This window comes from Nicotiana tomentosiformis, chromosome 7, assembly GCF_000390325.3.
Source record: "Nicotiana tomentosiformis chromosome 7, ASM39032v3, whole genome shotgun sequence".
Taxonomy (NCBI): Eukaryota; Viridiplantae; Streptophyta; class Magnoliopsida; order Solanales; family Solanaceae; genus Nicotiana; species Nicotiana tomentosiformis.
The window spans coordinates 96298837-96321624 of record NC_090818.1 but is presented as its reverse complement, the minus strand read 5'-3'; the positions used below and the strand labels follow the sequence as shown (position 1 = coordinate 96321624).

Below are 22788 nucleotides of genomic sequence, written 5' to 3'. Positions count from 1 at the left end.
TGTTTTATTGATTTAATGTTATTAAGTGATAAACTTACCTAGTCTTAGAGATTAGATGTCATCACAGTCTCTTTGGTGGGTTCTTTGGGTCGTGACAGTTGGTTGAGCCCAACAAGTAGCCTATCATAAAAATATTTTATCTAAACTACTCTTTATTTTTTTTATTTTTTTAACAAGTACTCTTTATTTCTTCCTTAAAATTTTACTTAACTAACACTTCACTAATTGGAATGGTAAAGATAAATCCTTATTATTATTCTGAGGCGCTAAAGATTTTGAAACATATTTAGTTTGTAAACGACTAATATTTGAGATATCATAGAGTATTTGCTAGATGTAGTGGGCGCATAAATACCCCTCTTATTAAGTGTTTTAAAAAGCTTTTGCAGGACTCGCCTCGGGGTTTGCCCCAGGGCGGGACACTATCAAAACGGCTTGAGGCTCAGGTATGAAACTTAGTTCTATGAGGTTTACGCCCCTAAGTGTCTGATGTGCGCCCTAAACACGTCTAACACTCAACGCATGTGACTCGTCCAACGATTCTATACAAATCATGTGTCGAATTCACTGATCAGTACTTTTTTTACTCCCAAAATGTTTTGATAAATGAATGATTAAATTTTTTTCATCTATAGGAATATGAAAATTGTAAGTAACTCAAATAACGAACTATAATATTTTATATTTATTAATTGAGAACATCGTAGGGGTGAATATCATTTGAATATTTCTTCTGAAAATAGATAACCAAAATTTATATCTATACTTGTTAGATCTTCATGTCTTAGCTGTATGTCTCTCAAAATTATCAAACATTTATTGTTTTACTATTTAAAAGTAATTTTGCATTTACTCATGAGGGAGCAGAATTTTAAATTACAGTATTGATAAAATTTATTAAGTATTTACTTTTAGGAAGGTAAGATATGCAGTTTGATAATTTTTTTAAGAAATTATGATTTTTAACTATTTGAAAGTTAAGACGTCATAGTTAATTTAAACTTCATAGTAACTTTAACAGAATTATATTGTATATTCTTGTAAAACATGCTAGATGTTTAGTTTTATATGAGTTTCTTAATTCTTTTTGATTTTCTTGAACTTTTAATGTATTTTTTTTTACATTTTTTGTGTTATAATGCTATGTTATATATTTATAAATTAAAAATTTAAATATTCATAGGGTTTACACCCCATGTCTCGAGACTTGCGTCTCACCTTGTATCAAGTAAATGCCTAGCCTCACGCTCCCCGCCTTTTAAAAAAAAGTGTTATTTTTAACTAAAATCGAATTAATCCAAAATAAGTATCGTTTTAGAAAATCAAAAAGTTATTATTTATTTATTTATTAAATTTATTTGTGTTTAAATAAATGACCTAAAAAGATTGAATAGAGATGAACGATTATTTGAAAAATAACTTATAATTGTCACTCTCTATGGACTCATAGATTCAAATTTTTTAATTTTGATTGTGAATTTGGACATAGAATTTTTAAGTTTTTTAAAATAAAATTTACAGATTTAAAAATTACATAAAAGATACTATAAGACGCAATAAATAATAATTTAAATATTTAAAAAAACTATAAAAAATTATAATGAGAAAAATGATTTTCTTAATGAATTTACCAAAATCTAAAATTTGGTTAAGGCTTGGTCAAAGAAATACCCCACGCGGACGAGCATTAAAAAGTAGGTCAGAAGGCTGCGTAAGTAGCAGCGGCTGCGTAAGTAGCAGCGGAGACCGGACACTGCGACAAAGACAAAAGCAGCAGTCCATATCTCCCTCGTTGCTTAAACCACCGAGGGGTCGTTTGGTAGGAATTATAAGAATAGTACTAGATAGGATGTAGTAGTAATATTACTATTAATAATGTCGGGATTAGTTATATTAGCATTGATTATGATGAAATTATTTCTTATTCATTGTTTGATTTAGTGTATTAAAGCATTGCATAGTTTCTAAAAAGATTAATTGTTTACAAAATTAGTATTCAAATTCTTTAACTTTGTATACTATTTGTATTGCAACAATTACTCGTTCAGTTACATAACTAATTTCATGTTCCACTTTAAAATTGCAACTTGCAGATCATATTTGCATTAATCAAAACAAAGTAAATAAATAAGCAACAAATATGTTTACCCGTAAAATGGTACAGTTGAATTTATACGTGGTTTCTAGACAAATGAATTAATTCAATTCTGAAATAATACAAGAATTGAAGAAATATGCAATATTTAGCCTTGAGATGAAAATGAAATATCAGAAACAGTAATTCCGGGGCAAGGCTTACGGGCACAACAATAATGAAATTAAAAAGTAAGAAGGTAAAATTGTATAAAGCTTTGAATAAATTATAGCGTCAGTTTGTCAGAAAAATCGTGTCCTTTACAATAATAACAGGGTTCACTATTTATAGGTGCACCTAGGGAACAATGTGCTAAAATCATGCCCTTCTTTAATGTCAATTATGAGGGTCATTGAAGAATATGTAACGGTGAGCATAGATGACAAATTCTTTGTAACGAGCATTGTACTAAATGCTATAAAATATTTCTCATTAAATGTTATTGGGTGACAAGTATTTATTGCATCTTTATGAGCGTCATTCTTTCCGGTAACAAATGGAACAATTGTCTTCGGATTTAACTATCCTCTGTCTTCGACTCCCGTGTCATTGTCTTATGCAATTACTTAGCATAACATATTTTTACCCTATACAAAATATACACGTTCCCACATGATCATATTTCAGTAATTATAAATATATCATTGTAGGATTCAATAGAAGAAAGGAATTAAGTACATTAACCATGGAATCAAACACCTCGGTAATCAAAATAGTAGCAGAACACTTTGATAGCATTCAAAAATAGTTGGCATACTCTGAATTACTTATTTTGGACTGGCTACAAATATGGCGGAAAGTATTTGAAATAGGTTTTGAGGGATTTGAGGGGCAATTACGTCTTTAATCATGTTTATGCAAATGTTAAAAATACTTGCATTGCTAATACTATAGTTTGGTATGTATTAGTTATACATACGATAATACCAAATAGAATGTATAACTAATACAAAAATAGGTTGAAAAAAATATAGTACCAAACAAGAAATTAGTAAGTAGGAAGCTATGCTTGCATGGTGGGATATTCATGTACCAAACGACCCCTAATAATATATTCAAGAATAACCCATCAATCTCACGGTAACTTCTCTTTTTCATACTACTTCTAACAACAAAAAGAACTACTGTCAGCCCAGCAAACATCCAACAACTCTCCACGACAAATTCTTGTGAAGAGTTTACTTTTCCTACTTATAAACCATATCCAAATAGTCATCTATTTTCCCTTTGTTAAATATCTCTTGCATCAGTATCTATCCAACAGTGTGTTTTTATATACATTTGGATCAACTAACCATGTCAACGACAATGATATTAGACTTTTCAATATTATTGGGCATTCATCATTCCATCATCATTTTACCAACTGGGTCATCACAATCTAATTCTTTTATCTCCAGGCAATCCCACTCAACCCCTTTTCACTTTCACCCTTTTGCTACTTTGAAATCATTGCACAATTCTTGATTTTCCTTCAACAGCTAGATTCCTCCTCCTCCAGGTATCCTTGCTTTTGGGTTTCTTTAGCTTTTTTTTTTCCTCCTGTTTTGTGTTAAAGTTGTAACCTTTAATTACTTTATTTCAACAACCATCACCCAAATACTTGCCTTCCCTTTTGAGTTATTTAAGCTATAATTATGGGTTTATGTGTTTTGATTCCTTGACAGAAAAAACATAAAAAGTAAAAGATAATAAGAAAGCACTGGTCCACTTGTTCTACATATCATCCAAATTTATGAGACAATATTAAGAAAGACTCTGTTAAATGTAAAGATTTAGAATTTTTAAAGTTTATGGATCAGTCTTGCTGTGCTAATGTGAAATCTTTTGAGGTCCACTCAGTACCTGGTCAAAGTATTAAGTTTTATCTGAATAATTCTAAGCAAGTCGCGTTTTGTTTATGGTAGCCTAATTACTTGTACGGAAAGCAGTGCTGAACAGTTCATAAATCCTTGTTTTAAGTTGCCTGAATTGAAACCCAACATTGTCAAATTAAATTCTCTGTTAAGTTCACATGTTGAGCACTAACCAAAGGATATATAAAATAACTGTTTGGACTAGTAAAATGTTGTCTACTTCCAAGTATTGAACTTCTCTTTTGTGTGATTCATGAGCATCTATCTATATGCTGTAAGCAGAGAATCTCTCTTAGATTTCAAATCTCCTGCTTGAGACTCAAGTTTCTTCTTTGTTGTTGTTTTTTATTGTTCCACACCATGAATTGATCTAGTTTGTTCGTTTGAAGTGTATAATCCCAACAGTTGTGGTAGACAATGGTTGTACCAAAGTCAAATTTTACACTCCTGATCTGAAGATCTCTAAGAGAGCTTGACTTGTAAGAGTGACTGCTTTCCTCTCACCCCTTTCTGTCATTGAAGTGTTTATTGACGCTCCCCAGATAGCCTTTAGAAAGGACACCATGAACACTAGTTTTATTTATTTATTTATTTATGTTGATTTCCATGTACATCAACCTATTTATTTAAGTAGGTTCCGTCCTACTTAAAACCGGAAGTGAGTAAGACGTTTCCATCAACCATAGTATATCATCTAACCTTCCACTGGATTTATGAGTAATGTCTTACTGGCTTTATGCCACAAGGTTGTGTATAAAATATAGATTTGGTTTTTGTTTTAGTTAAATCGTAGGTAACCACTAGAAGAATCTAATAATGAATCTGGATCTAGAATTAGGGTTAAAATAATTGGAGCGCCATCTGGCGGTCAAATGGTATCTTTAGGATGTGATTGTCTTTCTACATCCTTTTGTCCTGTCGTGTCCATCAGTGGTGAGTGTGTGACTTGATCTTAAAGAAGTAAGCTTTGCTAATTCTAGCTTTATAAGAGTGGAAAGTAGCCACCTGACTCATCTTTGCCTTAAATATTTCTAGGTCTTCAAGATGGAAGGACTCAGACACTGTACATATGTTATTGCTATAGCAATTCATTGCTATATGCTTCTTGCGGTTGCTCAAATAACCGATCCCTCTGAAGGTTTACTATCTTCCGCCCACTCCTAATGCTTAAACTGTCCTGCTTGCAGTATTATTGAGTACATTCCTTGCTTGGGTGCCCTAAAGCATTTTTGTCTAACTGGCTTATTTTCATTCATTAGAAGTTCTTATGTATTCTAATTATTGAAAAATTGTGATGTAGACTGATAAAGACACTCTGTGCGAGACCTCAAGCTAATACTAGGTTGTTAGGAGCTCTATAATTGTGTATGCTAATGGACATTCTAAAGCTTAAATTATCTTTCTTGTACTACGCATGAGTACGTCCGGTGCTTGCGTGCCCTAAAGGATTTCTTTCTCACTAACTTACTTCGTCTAATTTAAAATTCCGTGTTCGCATTTACTGTAATACATAACGATGAAGACATCTTGCAAGTCCTCAGGCTGATTCATAGGTGGTTGAAGTTCTATAAAGTTCTCAGTTTATGCTGATGGGGAAGTGTCATGGAGCAAAACCTTGTTTCATAATGGTGTGTTCTTTTCACTTCCATAGTTGAATGAAGCCTTCTTTTCGTTCCGCAGAAGGATTTTGGTGATTATCTCTACATCAATAATGCAATGGATACATCAAAATTTTGTGTATCAAGCAACCTTTTGTCAGATGAATATGCTGTAGTTCTTTAGCCTTTCTTCTGAGTGTCTTAGTACATTATAAATTAATTGAAGATGGTGTTAGGGACTTGGTTTGTTATGCTGCGTAATGTCGGAACCTTTAAACTTGTAGCATGGCTTACTCCATGAGTATTGTTTAACTAAGCAAAATATCGAATGAGAATAAATGCATCAAAATATTGAAATGTCTTATGAGATAAATTCTACTTTTACAAAATTCATGTGAAAACAGTATCTGAGAATTGGATAGATGCAACTCTACTAGATCACTTAAAGGGACAGGAGAAAAATGTATATCTTAGGGCCCCCTGTTAATGTATATAATTTTACTACCTATTTAATTTTTCCATTCCAAGTAAGTATGCATATAGCAAGCCAAAACAAACTTTGTATTGCTGGGATCAATTGGAATGTTTAATCCTCATTTCATCTCTTGGTGAAGTTGTCTGGTCCATGTTTTCTCCATGTTATATTAAGGCCCTCTGACTTTCTAAAGGCAGAGAAAGGAACAAGGGACGTAAGAAGGACTGAGACTAGTCACTTTTCTGACTAAAGAGATCCATGTCTCCACCATGCATCAAATTAGAGTCTTTTGGTTCCTCAAAGGGCAGAGGCTGTCTGGGAAAAGTATTTTGCAGCTGTTGTTGTGCCTTTAAACTTGCCATTGCTCTCTGACTTTTGGTGGCTTGCATCCAAATTCTCTATTTTGAGCTTCACAACTAATACTGCAAATCAAAGCACTTTCTTTTGGACGAAAAAAATCATGATATTGGTATCACGTTGTTTCGTTTTGCTTGTGACCCTTCGTGTTTAAATTCATCTCAATAGCTGAATTCAGACTTGACAATTAGATATCCACTTTCTCGTATTAGTCCCTGTTATAAAGCTGGTCGACCATATTTCTTGATAGAGCTAACGCATTGATCTGCGAAACGTTAAGTGAAGTGTACTTTCTTCTAATAGTGGTTCATTACGAGATTTGATCAAGTTCTATTCCTATTTGCAGTTTCAGCTTTAATATCCGTTAAAGGTAGTCTGGTTGATAGTCTTGAGCACCTGAAGGATTGGAAGAAGGGTGATCCCTGTACTTCAAACTGGACAGGAGTTTTTTGCTATAACACTTTTGGAGCTGATGGGTACTTGCATGTCAGAGAACTGTAGGTTATTCTTCTGCATTCTGTAGTTTACAGTGTCAGCAATCTTTTTGTACTCTATGCAGATCTATCAGCTGCATAAAATTTCTTGAGTATGTTAGTTGACTTCTCGTCGTCATTGTAGTTTCTTTATCATTGCCTTAAATTCCTCAAACAACATACATGTTCTTTTGTTTGTGTGACTGCAATACGTGAAAGGCCGTCAAACCTTTGTTGTTGTTTTTCTCTTGAATAAGCATGAAAGGCCGTCAAACCTCTTCCCTTTTGACTCTTTCTGCAGCCGTTTCATGAATAAGAATCTCTCTGGAAGTTTAGCACCTGAGCTAGGACAACTATCCCATCTTCAAATTTTGTAAGTTGTAACGAATATCATATTTTTCATATAACAATAGCATGATAGGCTTCATTGTTTGCTTATCTATGCTACTTACTCTTCTTATTGTTTACAACAAGAAATTTCATGTGGAATGATTTGACTGGGAGCATACCAAAAGAGATTGGAAACATCAAGCCTCTGAGACTTCTGTAAGTAAGACTTTAATGGACTTGGAACTCCTTTCTCCAATGTCATTTTCTCACACACTTCCCCCTCCACCCACCCCAACTGATGCTTAGATATGAGATAACAGCAAAATAGTTTATTTATCTATTTTTTATTGTGCCGTCAACAGTAGAAGCTGAACTTGGGCTGATTCCATATGAATGCATATTAATTGCTGATAATTCCTGTGTAATTCAATAATGGAGGCCTTAATTGTTGTTTCTGGAACAATTTAAGATATTCTGCTTTGGGATGGAGATATTTTATTGTTGATTGTAGAGGAACAAGATTTTCCGGAATTCTGCAGCTTTGAGGAATTTTTGGCACTTGAAAACTCTCTTAATGGAAGGTTCTTTGACGAAAAAGAAGTCTTGTGCTAGTGAAACTATTGATCTCAAATTTTGTTTGATGTTGGAGCAATAATGTTCTTGCAGGCTTTTAAATGGAAACCAATTGTCAGGATCTTTAGCGGATGAACTCGGATATCTACCAGATCTCAACAGATTCCAGATAGACCAGAACAAGATATCGGGAGAAATTCCAAAAACCTTTTCTAATTTAAATAGGATCAGACATATGTGAGTGCTCATTTGATTGCCACTTTCAGATGCAATGAATTCTGAGCTTTTCTATTTCTTATTTGATTTTACATATGATATATCTACAGCCACTTCAATAACAATTCGCTGAGTGGTCAAATTCCTCACGAGCTTTCCAACTTGTCCACTCTTCTTCACTTGTAAGTTAACAAGAGAGATTCTTCTTAGCTGTCTCTTTAACATGCAGACATGCATAATCTCAGTAGAGGTTAGACGGGCATAACTCTTGAAAATGGTCTGTTTCTGTTAAATACCTGCTTGCTACATGATGGTCTTGTGATAATACCTTTTTTCAACAGGCTTCTGGATAATAACAATCTGTCAGGCTTCCTTCCTCCTGAGTTTTCTGCACTTCCAGATCTGGAAATACTGTAAGTTCCTTGTTAAATATTATTGCAGGGTTTTTTCTGTCAAGTGGTTCGACAATCTTGACAAGTTATCCTTTTGTAAATTTATACCATTCCCTATATAATTGCAGAAACAACTTCCAGTATATGTGTTCCTGTCAAGTGGTTTAGTAATTTTGACGAGCCGCTTATTTATAAACAGAACCTAAGGTCACATTAGAACCAAAAGATTATAGAAAACTAGTCATGAATTTCGAGTGAGACTGTCTCATTTATCTTAGTTGAACTGGCTTTATTGGCCAAATAGCCAGACAACTCATAATACAGAGCATATGTTCTGTGAGCTATTTTCTAACAGATATAGAGTTTAAGAACATTCCTGATCACCATCTTCAGATCTTTCTATTACTACAAACCATAAAATCCATCCATCCCTTGCAATGCCTGATACTAGAACTTGATCTTTCGTGGAGATGTAAATTGCCTTCAGCTTCAGTCAAAAAACTTTCATGTAATCTGATAGCTTCTTTGGTTTTATAAATGCATTGTGCATGTCGTGTCCTTTACTATGAGCCATATACACTAAAGTTTCGTTCTTTTTTATTTATGCAGCCAACTTGACAATAACAATTTCAGTGGATCTGAGATTCCAGCTACTTATGGAAACCTTTCATCCTTATTGAAATTGTAAATGCTCCTTGAACAAATCCTTTAGTTTGTTATTTTCATTTTTTCCCTTTTTTGTATCCCGTTGATGAGAATGAGGATGTTATCTCTACGGAATAGCATAGTTGGTCATACTCCGGAAGAGTTATTATAACTACTATATTCTAGAGTGATGATGGAAATGAATCTATGCATATGTTTAGGCTTAATGAACCTTGACATTTAAAATGCTTGTTAGTCCTCTCTCATTCATCATGTGGTTTAGAGATTTGAGTACTAATCCACAACACGTATTGAAATTGTCTGTCCCAGTATTTAGTGTAAGCATTAAAACATTGCATTTTCACACATGACATTTTTACCTTTCTTTGCTCATAGTGGTCTCATATTTATGGAGCCTCATACTTGTCTCCAAGTTTTCTATAGAAAATTTCTCATCTTTTTATACTTAGCTCTAGCGCTTTGATACCTAATATCCTTTTGTTTGTTCTCTTTTATCCCTTCCATGTCTTCTGTGCCATATATGTTTATTGGTTAAGACGACTATTCAATATTGTACCCGTGTAAGGAAGCTATTGAATGATTATCTTCAACCCTTATTTACCTCTTCATGCAAATCCTCAGCTCCATCTCGTGTGATTCAGGTCTTCCTTACACGACAACAAACAGTTTTTGACGCCATCTTTATTGCTTCCAAAACTAATACTTTGGTTTGTAAGTAGTGTTAAATAGTTATGTGTAAATAGTCCTAGTCCCATATGTAGTAGGAGTGGAATATGTCCTAGTCCCATATGTAGTAGGAGTAGAATATGTCCTAGTCCTATATGTAGTAGGAGTAGAATATGTATTATATATAGGGCTCATTGTATCATTGCTAATATATAGATTTTTTCTCCCGTGCATTCTCACAAGTAGTAAACTTAAAGAGCAAATGACAGCAATTCTCTCCAATTATGTTTCTGTATTCTTGGGTGTCTGGGCTGCATTGTACAGTTCTTTAAGATGGATCTTTACTTGTGAGATTTTGGAACTCGCTTTGTACGTTTAAAGGTGTGAAACTATGAACCGATGCAGGCACTCTTTAGTGCATGTGCATTTTGCTCATGGAGCTGTGTATTATATGACATCCAACCATTTTTTTTGTGATAATGGTGGTGTCAGTGTTAGCTTGTGAGGACCTCGACTATTCCAACAGATACGTGCATTCTCCCACCAGTATAGGCTCTAGGTAACTCTACCGTTAGGCATATAGGAAGAAAACACCTACGTCTTTTTGTCAGCTAGGATTCAAACTCTAGTTTCCCACGGTTTTTATTCTAGAATCATCGACCACTAGGCCACATTTTTGGGTTTGGATCTGTTAGATAATTCTATAGCTAATATGTAATTAGTCCGAGTCCCACATTGAATATGAGTAGGATATATATTATGTATAGTTATAAATAGGGCTCGTTGTATTATAACTAATATGTCAATAATATATTTTTCTCCCCGTGCTTTCTCACATGGTATCAGAGCAATCATGAGAGATTTATCGTTGTGCATAAATTCCAGCAACTCCGGGAAGAGAAATCAGTCAACTGGAAGTCTTCTTTCCAGCAAACACTGATCTGTCCGCAGGAAAGATCACTATATGTCAGTGTTGTGCAAAAATCAACACCACCACGAATAGATCAGCCTCCGACGACCAACCCATAAAAAGATCTCCGCCAGAAAAGCCCCACGCGCCCTCACGCGCCACCAAAAGAAAATTTTCCGGCGAAGTTCCGACGTCACGCGCCGGCGCGTGAGGCAGTTTTCGGCTATTGTTTGGCGACGACTGTTCAGGACAGTTTGTTCCCCTTAATTTCGAGCCTATCCATCCAATTTAAACCAAATTCCGACCACTTTTATATTTTTCCGGCGTGAACAATGATATTTCCGGCATGAACAGTGATTTTCCGGCATGCACAGTGATTCCCAGAAAAGTTTCTATTTTCTAGGGGTGTTTTAGAACCTATTTTGTAGTGTGGAACTCTGCTGAAGCTTTTTCAGCTAGTCTTACTATTTTCAAATTTCTCGAGCAACACTTTTGCAGCAAATTCTTGAGTTGGTCACTAAGATCTGCCTTAAATCATTATAATGTCATTCGTATCAGAAGCCTTTGACTCACAATCCGTTGAATCTAATCCAATTGGTTTCTTTATTGGAATATATAGAGTTCTTTCAGTACAAAGCATGTAAACATACATCTTCTGAGATTGCTACTGTTGTCCAAACACGTAATAGTGTTACTTGTGTCTCTCAATCTTCTTCTCCCAGCAATTGGATTATTGATTCAGGAGCGTCTTATCATATTTCTGGTAATAAATCTGCCTTCACTACTATTTCCTATTCGCAATCTCTTCGAATGGTCACAATGGCCAATGGGTCTCAAACCGTGGCAACTGGAATAAGTCAAGTAAGTCCACTTCCTTCTTTACCTTTGAATTCGGTTTTTTATGTTCCCGGTAGTCCTTTTAATCTCATAGCCATTAGTCGCTTAACCAAATCACTTAAATATTCTGTTTATTTCTTGATGGCCTTGTTTTTATACAAGAACACAGTACGGGACGGATCATTGGTACCGGGCATGAATCAAATGTTATTACCTTATCCTTGCGAAATCACATGAACCCACATCAGCAACTTGTTCATTTACTGATTTACCAGATTTATTACAAAAACGGTTGGGACATCCCAGTTTATCAAAACTTTAGAAAATGGTACCTGGTTTGTCTCGCTTGTCCACTCTAGAGTGTGAGTCATGTCAGCTCGGTAAGCATACTCACTCCTATTTCCCTCGACGCCCTGATAATCGAACAGAGTCACCTTTCACTTTAGTCCATTCAGATGTTTGGGGTCCTAGTCGGGTCAATTCTACCTTGGGATTACGCTCCTTTGTTAGTTTCATTGATGATTATTCAGGTGCACTTGGATATTATTGACGAAAAATCGATTTGAGTTGTTTTTTATTTTTCAGACCTTCCACGCTGAAATTCAAAATCAATTTGGAATTCTATCCGCACATTTCATCAAACATCTTGTCCATACACATCTCAAGATCATTTGCAGTTTATGAACTCTCATGAGATCATTTATCAAACATCTTGTCCATACACATCTCAAGAAAATTGGGTAGCAGAAAGGAAGAATAGGCATCTCATTGAGACTGCTCGTACCCTATTCATGTAATCTCATGTTCTGTTGCGGTTTTTTTTGTAGGGGGGATGCAGTTCTTACATCTTGTTATCTTATTAATCGTATGCCATCCTCAGCTATCCAGAATCAAGTTCCATTCTCTGTGTTGTTTCCTCACACACCTTTGTTCTCTCTTCCGCCTCGTGTCTTTGGGAGCACATGTTTTGTTCATAACCTTACTCCAGGAAAAGATAAGTTAACTCCACGTGCTCTTAAGTGTGTACTTCTAGGTTACTCGAGAGCGCAAAAGGGTTATCAATGCTACTCACCTGACCTCCAGCGGTGCCTTATGACTGCTGATATTATCTTCTTTGAAACTCAGCCATACTTCACAGGCCTAGGTGGTCACTTAGACATTTTTGAGGTGCTACCAGTTCCATCTTTTGGAGATTCAGTCACTATTTCCCCTTCACCTTCCTCTACGGCTCCATCACCTATAGCCCCAACTCTAGCTCCAACCCCACCACCACCTATAGCTCCTCCTACATCCTCAACCACAGACGTCTTACCCATACCAACCGTTGAGAAATCTAGTGTTGCTCATCCTACATCCCCAGCCACAGGAATACCACTCTTGACTTATTGTTGCCCAGCTGATTCACATCCTGCACCTGACCTTGCTCCTACTGCTAGGATGGCGACAGACTATGGTTGGCGAGATGTCTGCTTACATACGAGTGGTACTTGGGAGCTTATTCCTTTTCCTTCAGGTAAATCTACTGTTAGTTGTCGTTGGGTTTATGCATTCAAAGTTGGTCCGGATGGCCAGGTTGATAGACTTAAGGCCCGTCTTGTTGCCAAAGGATATACTCAGATATTTGAGCTCGAATATAGTGATACTTTCTCTCCCATAGCTAAAATAGCATCCGTCTGCCTTTTCCTATCCATGGTTGTTTTTTGCCATTGGCCTCTCTATCAATTGGACATTAATAAATGCTTTTCTTCATGGTGACCTTGAAAATGAAGTTTATATGGAGTAACCACCTGATTTTGTTGCTCAGGGAGTGTCTAGTGGCTTGTATGTCGCTTGCGCCGGTCACTTTATGGCCTAAAGCAAACTCCTCGAGCATGGTTTGGTAAGTTCAACACATTTATCCAGGAGTATGACATGACTCGTAGTGAAGCTGATCACTCTGTGCTTTATCGGCATTCTCTTTCAAATCTCTGTATTTATCTGATCGTTTATGTTAACGATATTGTTATTACCGGCAATGATCAAGATGGTATTACTAAGTTGAAGCATCATCTCTTTCAGCACTTTCAGACTAAGGATCTGGGCAGATTAAAGTATTTTTCGGGTATTGAGATCGTTCAGTCTAGCTCACGTACTGTGATCTCACAACGGAAGTATGCCTTAGACATTTTTGAGAAAACAGGAATGATAGATTATAGGCCTGTTGACACTCCTATGGATCCGAATTCTAAACTTCTGCCAGGACAGGGGGAGCCGCTCAGCGATCTCGCAAGATATAGGCGGCTGGTTGATAATTAAATTACCTCACAGTGACTAGACCTGACATTTCCTTTCCTGTGAGTGTTGGGAGTCAGTTTATGGATTCTCCCTGTGATAGTCATTGGGATGCAGTTGTCTGCATTCTTCGATATATAAAATCAGCTCCAGGCAAAGGATTATTATTTGAGGATCGAGCCCATGAGCAGATCGTTGGATACTCATATGCTGATTGAGCAGGATCACCTTGTGATAGACGTTCTACGTCTAGATATTGTGTCTTAGTAGGAGGTAATTTGGTGTTTTGGAAGAGCAAGAAACAGAATGTGGTTGCTCGGTCTAGTGCAGAAGCAGAATATCGAGCAATGGCTATGGCAACGTGTGAGCTAATTTGGATCAAACAGTTGCTGAAGGAGTTGAAATTTGGTGATATTAGCAGATGGAACTTGTGTGTGATAATCAAGCTGCTCTCCATATTATATCAAATTCATTGTTCCATGAGAAAACTAAACACATTTTGATTGACTGTTACTTTGTCAGAGAAAAAATACTCTCAGGAGATGTTGCTACAAACTTTCCACCTGTGCATTTCTTCATCTGTTGTATGCTTCTTTCTCTCTTTTGTTAACATTTGGCCTTTTATTTGGCTTCTGGTTTCTCTTTCTTATTTAGTCTATCAGGAAAATAAAGATGGGGTTCAATTATTTTACTAAATATCTGGAGACTAAGATGCTGTAATAGCTTGTTTCCAGTTTACATTCCACCTTAAATCTTTCTAAAATGCATCGGTCCAAGCAGAGTTCTTATTCTATTATGCTTTTGTTTACATGCTGGAAGATGGTGGAATAAAAGAATATTAAGGTATAACAGAAATCATTAACTCATGATACATGAAAAAAGAATAACTTGCCAAAAAAATGATAGATAAAAAAAGAACAAGTCGAAACACAAGCATTTGGACTCCCACGTTACGTGTGAAAGAAAAATTTATTGTATCATGATGGAACATGTTAGTAGAACTAGACATGAAGTTAATATCCTCACTCACACACTCAGTAAAGATTAAATGCTGCTTCTGATATTGCAGAAGTCTCAGAAATTGCTTTTTGCAAGGATCCGTGTCAGATTTCAGCAGAATAGGAAACCTAAGCTATCTGTAAGTGTGAGTTTTCTATTGTTTTGTTCTGCTTCTTTTGATAAGCTTCAGTTGTATACTTCTGTATACAGTGATCTCAGCTGGAATCAACTTTCTGGATCTATACCACAGAATAAGCTTTCCAACAATATGACAACTATGTAAGTTTCTTGGTATTGATCTTGGTAGTATCTTCATATATCTATATTTTCTTTCGGTTCTGCATCATTTGCAACAGGATTGCCTATTTCCGTGTTCCTTTTATCTTCTGGCCTTTACTTCTTAGCATAATCTAATGTACACTTGAAACTAATGATGCAGTATTCTAGCGCATAACCATCTTAATGGATCTGTTCCCAAGAGTTTTTCTCTTCTTCCTTCCCTGCAGAAACTGTGAGAATCTCCACTTTGTCTTGCAATATCAACTGTTTCGCTGAAGGAAATGTACCATTAACGAATTGGTGGGATGGATTTGTCACAGGTCGCTTGAGAACAACTTTCTGAATGGTTCCATTTCCACTGACATTTGGCAAAACAGGACCTTTGCTACAACTTCCAGACTTGTGATGTAAGATGTGAAGCAGAAAGATGACACCAATTTCTGATTTTTAACAGTAGTATTTACTTCCAGAGTGAAACCATTGAATGAGGATTTCTATCAAGGAATTCTTTCTAACCAATCTTTCATTGATTTTGCAAACCTAGTGATCTGCGGAATAATTCAGTTTCAAACATTTCGGGTGCCTTTGATCCTCCTGTAAATGTCACTCTAAGGTATGATTCTTCTTTCAAATTCGAGGATGAAACATTTTCTGACTGTTGGTTTATGTCCACATGGACCACATCCAATAGGACTAACAAAAGGGTAAAATGAATTTAGAAGAACAGAAGCATATTCCAAACGAAAAAAGAGAAGTAGATTTTCCTCGTGTGTCTGCCAACAATTACTTGGATTACTTGACGAAGCAAGCACAAGATGCATGAAATCACTTCTGTTATGTTTTATCCACACACTGATACACATGCTCTTAGCAACTTCCTATATGGTGCTTTATATAATGAAACCAAAATGCAAAGGACAAGGATTTGGGAGCACCTTTGAGGTTTTCATTTTGCTCGTTATTTGCAAATTTAAAGCATATTAAAATACACACACACACACACACAGAGAGAGAGAGAGAGAGAGAGAGAGAGAGAGAGAGAGAGAGAGAGAGAGAGAGAGAGAGAGAATTTCAATCAGTCACATACTTCCATTTAGTTGTAGTGAAATAAGATGAAATAGTGAAGATCTAAATGACCCTAAAATATGGATTTAATTTCCTGATCAGCGTAAGTCTTAAAAAAGGACAATATTTTACCAAAGAATACGAATGAAAAATGGGCATAGAGATATGAATAGAGGGAAACACGAGCATGAAAGGAGTTTTCATAAAGCTTAGCTGATCAGTTTTGTTTTATGAGTCTTTCATCTTATATACTGAGGATTGGCCCATAATTATCCGTTGTCTGTGAAAGGTTCATAGTCCAACAGTTTTGAGAAGCGGAGATCAAAATTAACAGTTGACTAACGGAGACCTGAACAAATATAGAGAGGACGAAGTTTCTGTAAATTTTTAGTCTACTACATGCCTTATGATGCTTTTTTCATGTGTCCAAAATAATTCTTAAATATTGCAAACTGAGGGAGTATTTTTCCAGTATATCACTTCAAGACAAAAGCGATATAAATTGGTATTCATTAAATTTCTTCGAGAGGGAAAACATCCCATTTAAAAGAAAAAGTAGAAGCTTTTCCATCCAGGAAAGTGGATAATGGAAATTAGGCCAAACAAAAAGAGAACATAGATCAAATAAAAAGGCCAGAAGTTTTCTTAATCACATTTTCTCAGAGGAGCCTTGGAGCAACGGTCAAGTTGTCTCGTGTGACCTATAGGTTACGGGTTCGAGCCGTGGAATCAGCCATGGTGCTTACATTAGGATATGCTGCCTACATCACACCCCCTTGGGTGCGTCCCTTCCCTGGACCCTGCGTGAACGCGGGATGCTTTGTGCACCGGGCTACCGTTTACCCTCTATATTTTCTCAGAGGAGTTATTTTGCTAAAATTACTTATACATATTTGTTACTGTTTTTGAAATTTATGTTTTCAATGGTACACTAATTCTTGTATTCCAATTATTCAAAAATATCTGACTAGAACAGGGTATTATGATCATCTTTCAGCACGTCGCCTTTCAAATTGCTTTCTGAACTCTTTGCTTGCAATTTCAGGAGGTCTTTTAATACTAGTAATGAAAATTTATCAGTGCTGCTCCAAAGAAACATGTCAATTACAATGCTCTTAGATTATGTACTTGGTTCTAATTAATTTTTTTCCCATCTTTCCCTAACTTTAGCAGACAATTTCCAGGTTCCAAGGCAATCCGATCTGCAGCAATAGAAGTATAAGAAACATTGACCAATACTGTGGCCCTGACTCTGGAGCAGATGATGAGTACAGTAACTCAACAAATCCAAGTGTTGTTTGTCCTATTCAAGCATGTCCTACTGACAACTATTACGAATATGTTCCTGCATCACCTCAATCATGCTTTTGTGCCTCCCCTCTTAGAATTGGATACCGGTTGAAAAGTCCTAGTATTTCTTATTTTGATCCATATATGCAACTATTCCAGTCGTATGTGACAAGTTCCCTTGATTTGGACCTTTACCAATTGTGGATTGATTCATATTTTTGGGAGAAGGGACCTCGTCTGAGGATGCATTTGAAGCTTTTCCCAGTAGTTGGGTTCAGTACATTTAATGAAAGTGAGGTCCTTCGTATTAGCGAGATTTTCGCATCTTGGGAATTCCCAGGAAGTGACCTATTTGGACCATATGAGCTCCTGAACTTCACACTGCTCGGACCTTATTCATACTGTAAGCATTCATAGCTTAAATGTATTCTAATCCAACTTGTGGCGATTTATGCTGTGTCATTATAATTGCATGACCATTGAATTATTGACTTACGCGGACCTTATTCATACTATAAGTATTCATAGCTTAAATGTATTCTAATCCAACTTGTGGCGATTTATGCTGTGTCATTATAATTGCATGACCATTGAATTATTGACTTACACATGTGGATAAGATTGAAAGATTTGACTACCATTGCCACTTCTAGTCTCCAAGTAAAAGGATCTTGATTCATAACAAGACAAGGTTTGGATAAGCGACAAAAAGAATCTCAGACTATGATCCATAAGCTTCAAGGAGCTTCCTATATATTGGGTGGAAAAGACAATGAAGTGTTTGATACCCAAAGGTTTTTAAAACTTCAAATATTTTAAGTTTAGGAACATTGAAGGATCTTAGTTACTTGATTAGAACACTGTAAATTCAAGGGGTTCAAACCCAGCTAGATTGGTCCTTTCTCTCCGCTGGGAGCTTCAAATCTGGAGGATCTCAACCCTAACAGTTTTAGTTGGGATGGAAGTCAGTTCCTGATTGCAAAAGATTTACAAAATGGACTTCTGAATAGATACATATTAACACCGTTATCTATAGCTTTTCTTGCTTATGCGTTGTTTGTACTTTGTACTTTTTCTAGTTGCCACAATGTTATGGCTGACGCCTTTTCAGGGAAATCCAGATAATGCCTCAATTGTTTTATTTCCTTTATAAGAGCTTTTCTTTTCTCATATGATCTTTGCATCACTGCAGTGAATCCCGAAATCCAAAGTAAACGAAAGAGCAAAGGTGTTCTAATAGCTTGCATTGTAGCAGCAGGTGTATTTGCTGCCATTGTTTCCACAATTGTCACTATATTAATCTCAAGACGACGTGCTAAATATCAAAGCATCATGTCAAGAAAACGTTTGTGTAAGTTCTCTCATTCGGTTAGCTTTATTTTAATTTATTCTAGTCTGCTAAATTTTTCACTCTTTCTGTAAAATTAGTGAGCATGTGTTTTTCCATGCAGCCACAAAGCTATCTATAAAAATAGATGGGGTTAAAAGTTTCACCTTCAGAGAAATGGCCTTGGCCACTAACAACTTTGATAGCTCAACTCAAGTTGGTGAAGGAGGATATGGTTCTGTCTTTAGGGGAGTTTTAGCTGACAAAAAAGTTGTTGCTATCAAGCGAGCAAAAGAAGGATCTCTGCAGGGGCAAAAGGAATTCTTGACCGAAATAGAACTTTTGTCAAGGTTACATCACCGTAATCTAGTTGTGTTGCTTGGGTACTGTGACGAAGAAGGAGAGCAGGTTTGATAAAACCCTTTGAATTATAACTGTTTTAGTCACCAATAATTCACACCATTCATCATGTCATATTTCTTTACTGTAGCATTATAAACCTTCTTGCATTCTTTCTTACTTCAGTTGCTAAATGAGCAGACTGAATGCTTTAATTAGCTGCGGTAATTAGCTGCGGAAGTCTTATATTAAGCTCAAAGAGTGATAGAGTCGAGCAATTCTGAGTCTTCTGTTGATACATTTGCAGATGCTGGTTTATGAGTTCATGCCCAATGGAACTTTGCGAGACTGGCTTTCTGGTAGATAGCCTTTTCATTTTCTGGTTGTTTTCCAGCTTTAATCTTGTTAATCCTCCTCAATTTCTTTAGTTTAGCATTGAAGAGCCAGGGAGGTGGTGAATGTTTATAGATTTTCCTACACATTAAATGTCACTAGTACTATGGCGAATTGATAATAGACAGGCTTCAGTATTTTTATTGTTTGCAACTGAGAAACTAATGTCAAGGTGGTGACTATGATCTCAAAGTTGCATATTAGAAAAGATGCTACAGAATGTCCAATAGTCAGAGAAACATAGATCCATCTTCCTTCCCTAGTCACGACAAGAAATGCTCTTAGTTTCTTTTTGCTGCGGTGTTAAATTTAAATCTGACTTTAGTCAAGAATATTCTCTATCGCTATCTGAGTAGGTGATTTTTCATCATCTGACAGCTAAATCTAAGCAAAATTTGAAGTTTGGAGCAAGGTTGCGGATCGCACTAGGGGCAGCTAAGGGCATCCTTTACCTCCATACTGAAGCTGATCCACCCATATTCCACAGGGATATCAAAGCCAGTAATATTCTTTTAGACTCTAAACTTTCTGCCAAAGTTGCTGATTTTGGATTGTCTCGACTTGCACCTGTCCAGGATGATGAAGGTGTTCTGCCGAATCATGTATCAACAATGGTGAAGGGGACACCTGTAAGTCCGACTATGCTTATCATTCAGCTGTAGTTTTTTAAGGAAATATTTGTGCAATGATCTGGCTGATTATCTTGCAAGATTCTGGCTGTATATGCAGGGTTACCTTGATCCCGAATATTTCTTGACCCGTAAAATGACAGATAAAAGTGATGTCTACAGCCTTGGGGTTGTATTTCTGGAGATCTTAACCGGCATGCATCCTATCTCACACGGGAAAAACATTGTTCGAGAGGTACTTCTATCAGTTGAATACCTATTGGACTAATACTTGATTATTTGTCAATAAGAGCATTGGACTGACACCTTTAACTGTTAATGCCAGGTAAATATGGCTCATAAATCGGGAACAGTGTTCTCCATTATGGACAACAGAATGGGATCTTACCCTGCCGAATGGGTGGAGAAGTTTGTGGCATTGGCCCTAAAGTGTTGCCAGGACAAACCAGAAGACAGACCCTCAATGCTGGAGGTGGTTAGGACGCTAGAAACCATACTCCGCATGATGCCATATACTGATGCTGATCCTTTGGATAATAAAGCCAGTTTTGGTGAAACTACATCTTCATCTTCATTTTCTAATACTAGAAGCAGAGACCTGTTTGAATCATCCAATGCATCGGGTGGTGATCTTATTAGTGGTGTTACTCTTACTATTACACCTCGTTAACTCAAGCTTATCTTTGACCACATAAATTTTAGCTTTTATGCACAGAGTGTACAACATCCCCTTGAGCTATTTATGTATATTCCTCGGGAATCTGTCGTGTTAACCTAGTGTACATGTTATACATGACGTGCCTTGCACAGTCCAAAGAAATGCTTGATGTGGTCCTGCTATTTCAAGTACACTGTAAAAAATTGTAAGGAAAATGACTTATTTTCGTATTTGGTTGAAAAGCGAAAAATATTATCTGGGAAAAAATCTATCGAATATTAAAAACGAAAAATGGTCAAAAATACTTCTAACTTATTGGAAATGGCTCATAAATACCCTTCGTTAACCTTTTGGTCTATAAATACCCTTAACGTTTTATTTTGACTCAAATCTGCCATTATATTTAACGGACCATTTATTGTAAAATTTGAGACTTTACAACAATCACCTGGGGCGTTATAAACATGCCATGTGTATTTCTTAATAATAAAATTAAACTCCGTTTGTTTAATAGTACCCAGCCCGCTCCTCAATTGCCAGGCAGATTATCCCCAGACCCATTCCCCAGAGAAAAAATTTAACCCCCCACTCTTGTAACATTTTACCAAAAACATATGTTATTTCCGTTGAAGTGACGAAATAGGCGATTTAGGGTCAAACTATCACGCTTCAAACCAAAGGCTGGTACAACCAATTGGTTCAAAATCAACTGGTTTCGTCCATTTTTCATCAAATACACAACTTTAAATATGCAGTTTTACATATATACTAATCTCCATTACATCACTTTAGCAGCTACAAATTCAACGAAAATAGATCATGACAATAAGAGAAAATTTTCATTCTTTGCACTTTGTTCTCTAATGAAGTTGAAAGAACGAAGAGGAAAAAGATTGCAAAAGAGAAAACGGACTTGCAGAACCCTATTTGTTGGAACGAGGATAAAAGAATAGGGTACAAGGTTTAGATCAAAAGAAACGGGTCAGGCATCAGGCGCGGCGGGTTGGGTACTTTTAAACAAACTGGTGGGTTTAATTTTATTATTGAAAAATACATGTGGCATGTTTATAAGTTGTAAAGTCTCAGATTTTGTAATAGATGGTCCCTTAAATAAAAAGATAGATTTGAGCCAAATTAAAACGTTGAGGGTATTTGTGGACCAAAAGGTTAACGGAGGGTATATATGAGTCATTTTCAATACATTAGGGGCATTTTTAGCCCTTTTCCGTATTAATAATAATAAATTTTTAAGTACTCGTTTCAGTTTATATGACACACTTTTCTTATTAGTCTGTTCCAAAAAGAATGACACACTTCTACAATTGGAAACAATTCAACTTTAAACTCTTTATTTTACCAATTTTACCTTTAATGAGAAGCTTTTATAACCACACAAATGTCATGGTCCCACAAAGCTTTTGCCCCTTAAACTTTTAAGATCACAAGTTTTAAAAGCCTTCTTTTTTTTCTTAAATTTCGTGCCGAGTCAAACTACCTCTGCTAAATTGAAACGGAGGGAGTATTAAAGATCGATAAGTGTTGATTAAAGCAATGATTTGAAGTTAAAAGTTGAGGTAATCGTAACAAAGAATAACTTCAGTCCAAAGTGAGTGAAATTATTTTTCCTTTTTGCAAGACAACCAAATACCAAAAATGACTTTATCATTCATATATAAGTGAGAAGCCCCTTAAAATACTAAAATGCATTTTTAACCTTCAATCATATATTATTCTTTTTATTGTACAACAAATATATTGTACAAGACATTAGCCATTGACTCGAGTAACGTGCATGCACCTTTTTCTTGGCACTAATCGCAGATGTGAACTTAATAGTTCTTCTTGAAAATTAAGTGCTTTTAAAGTACCATGTGAAACAGTTGATGACACTGTTTATGAACTGTTTCAATGCCATGACACTGTCTTACTTTTGATAGCAACTGATCTTGCTTATCTGGTTAAGATAATGAACAGTGATGGCGGTCATGAAATGAATGAATTGTTATCATCTTCATTATCAAGGGGTGGGAAAAATAAGAAATCCGATGGCCCTAA

At 36.0% G+C, this 22788-nt stretch overlaps 1 protein-coding gene across 5 annotated transcripts; it reads left to right on the top strand.

The window, feature by feature from the left end:
* The first annotated feature begins 3277 nt into the window (after positions 1-3277).
* Positions 3278-20963, top strand: LOC104113020 (probable LRR receptor-like serine/threonine-protein kinase At1g06840). Of its 5 annotated transcripts, XM_070181752.1 has the most exons (22): positions 3278-3635; positions 4380-4469; positions 5026-5128; positions 6767-6917; positions 7195-7266; positions 7368-7439; positions 7890-8033; positions 8123-8194; positions 8354-8425; positions 9014-9088; positions 14824-14892; positions 14964-15032; positions 15193-15264; positions 15353-15439; positions 15577-15645; positions 17282-17790; positions 18580-18738; positions 18839-19122; positions 19361-19412; positions 19825-20075; positions 20176-20310; positions 20401-20963. In XM_070181752.1, exons 3-22 carry the CDS (start codon positions 5035-5037, stop codon positions 20743-20745), a joined length of 2853 nt encoding a protein of 950 aa, XP_070037853.1. In that variant the 5' UTR covers positions 3278-3635; positions 4380-4469; positions 5026-5034; the 3' UTR covers positions 20746-20963. The 5 variants fall into 5 exon arrangements, with proteins under 5 accessions (XP_070037853.1, XP_070037852.1, XP_070037856.1 ...); XM_070181751.1 differs by lacking the exon at positions 4380-4469; XM_070181754.1 differs by lacking the exons at positions 3278-3635; positions 4380-4469 and adding an exon at positions 5532-5618 and having other exon boundaries at positions 6767-6921.
* The last annotated feature ends 1825 nt before the right edge of the window (positions 20964-22788 follow it).

Coding starts and splice junctions, on each gene's coding strand:
- LOC104113020 (XM_070181751.1), top strand. CDS start 5,035: ATGGAAGGACTCAGACACTGTACATATGTTATTGCTATAGCAATTCAT. Junction 17,791..18,579: donor GCTCGGACCTTATTCATACT/GTAAGCATTCAT, acceptor GCATCACTGCAG/TGAATCCCGAAATCCAAAGT. Junction 19,413..19,824: donor TTTGCGAGACTGGCTTTCTG/GTAGATAGCCTT, acceptor ATCATCTGACAG/CTAAATCTAAGCAAAATTTG.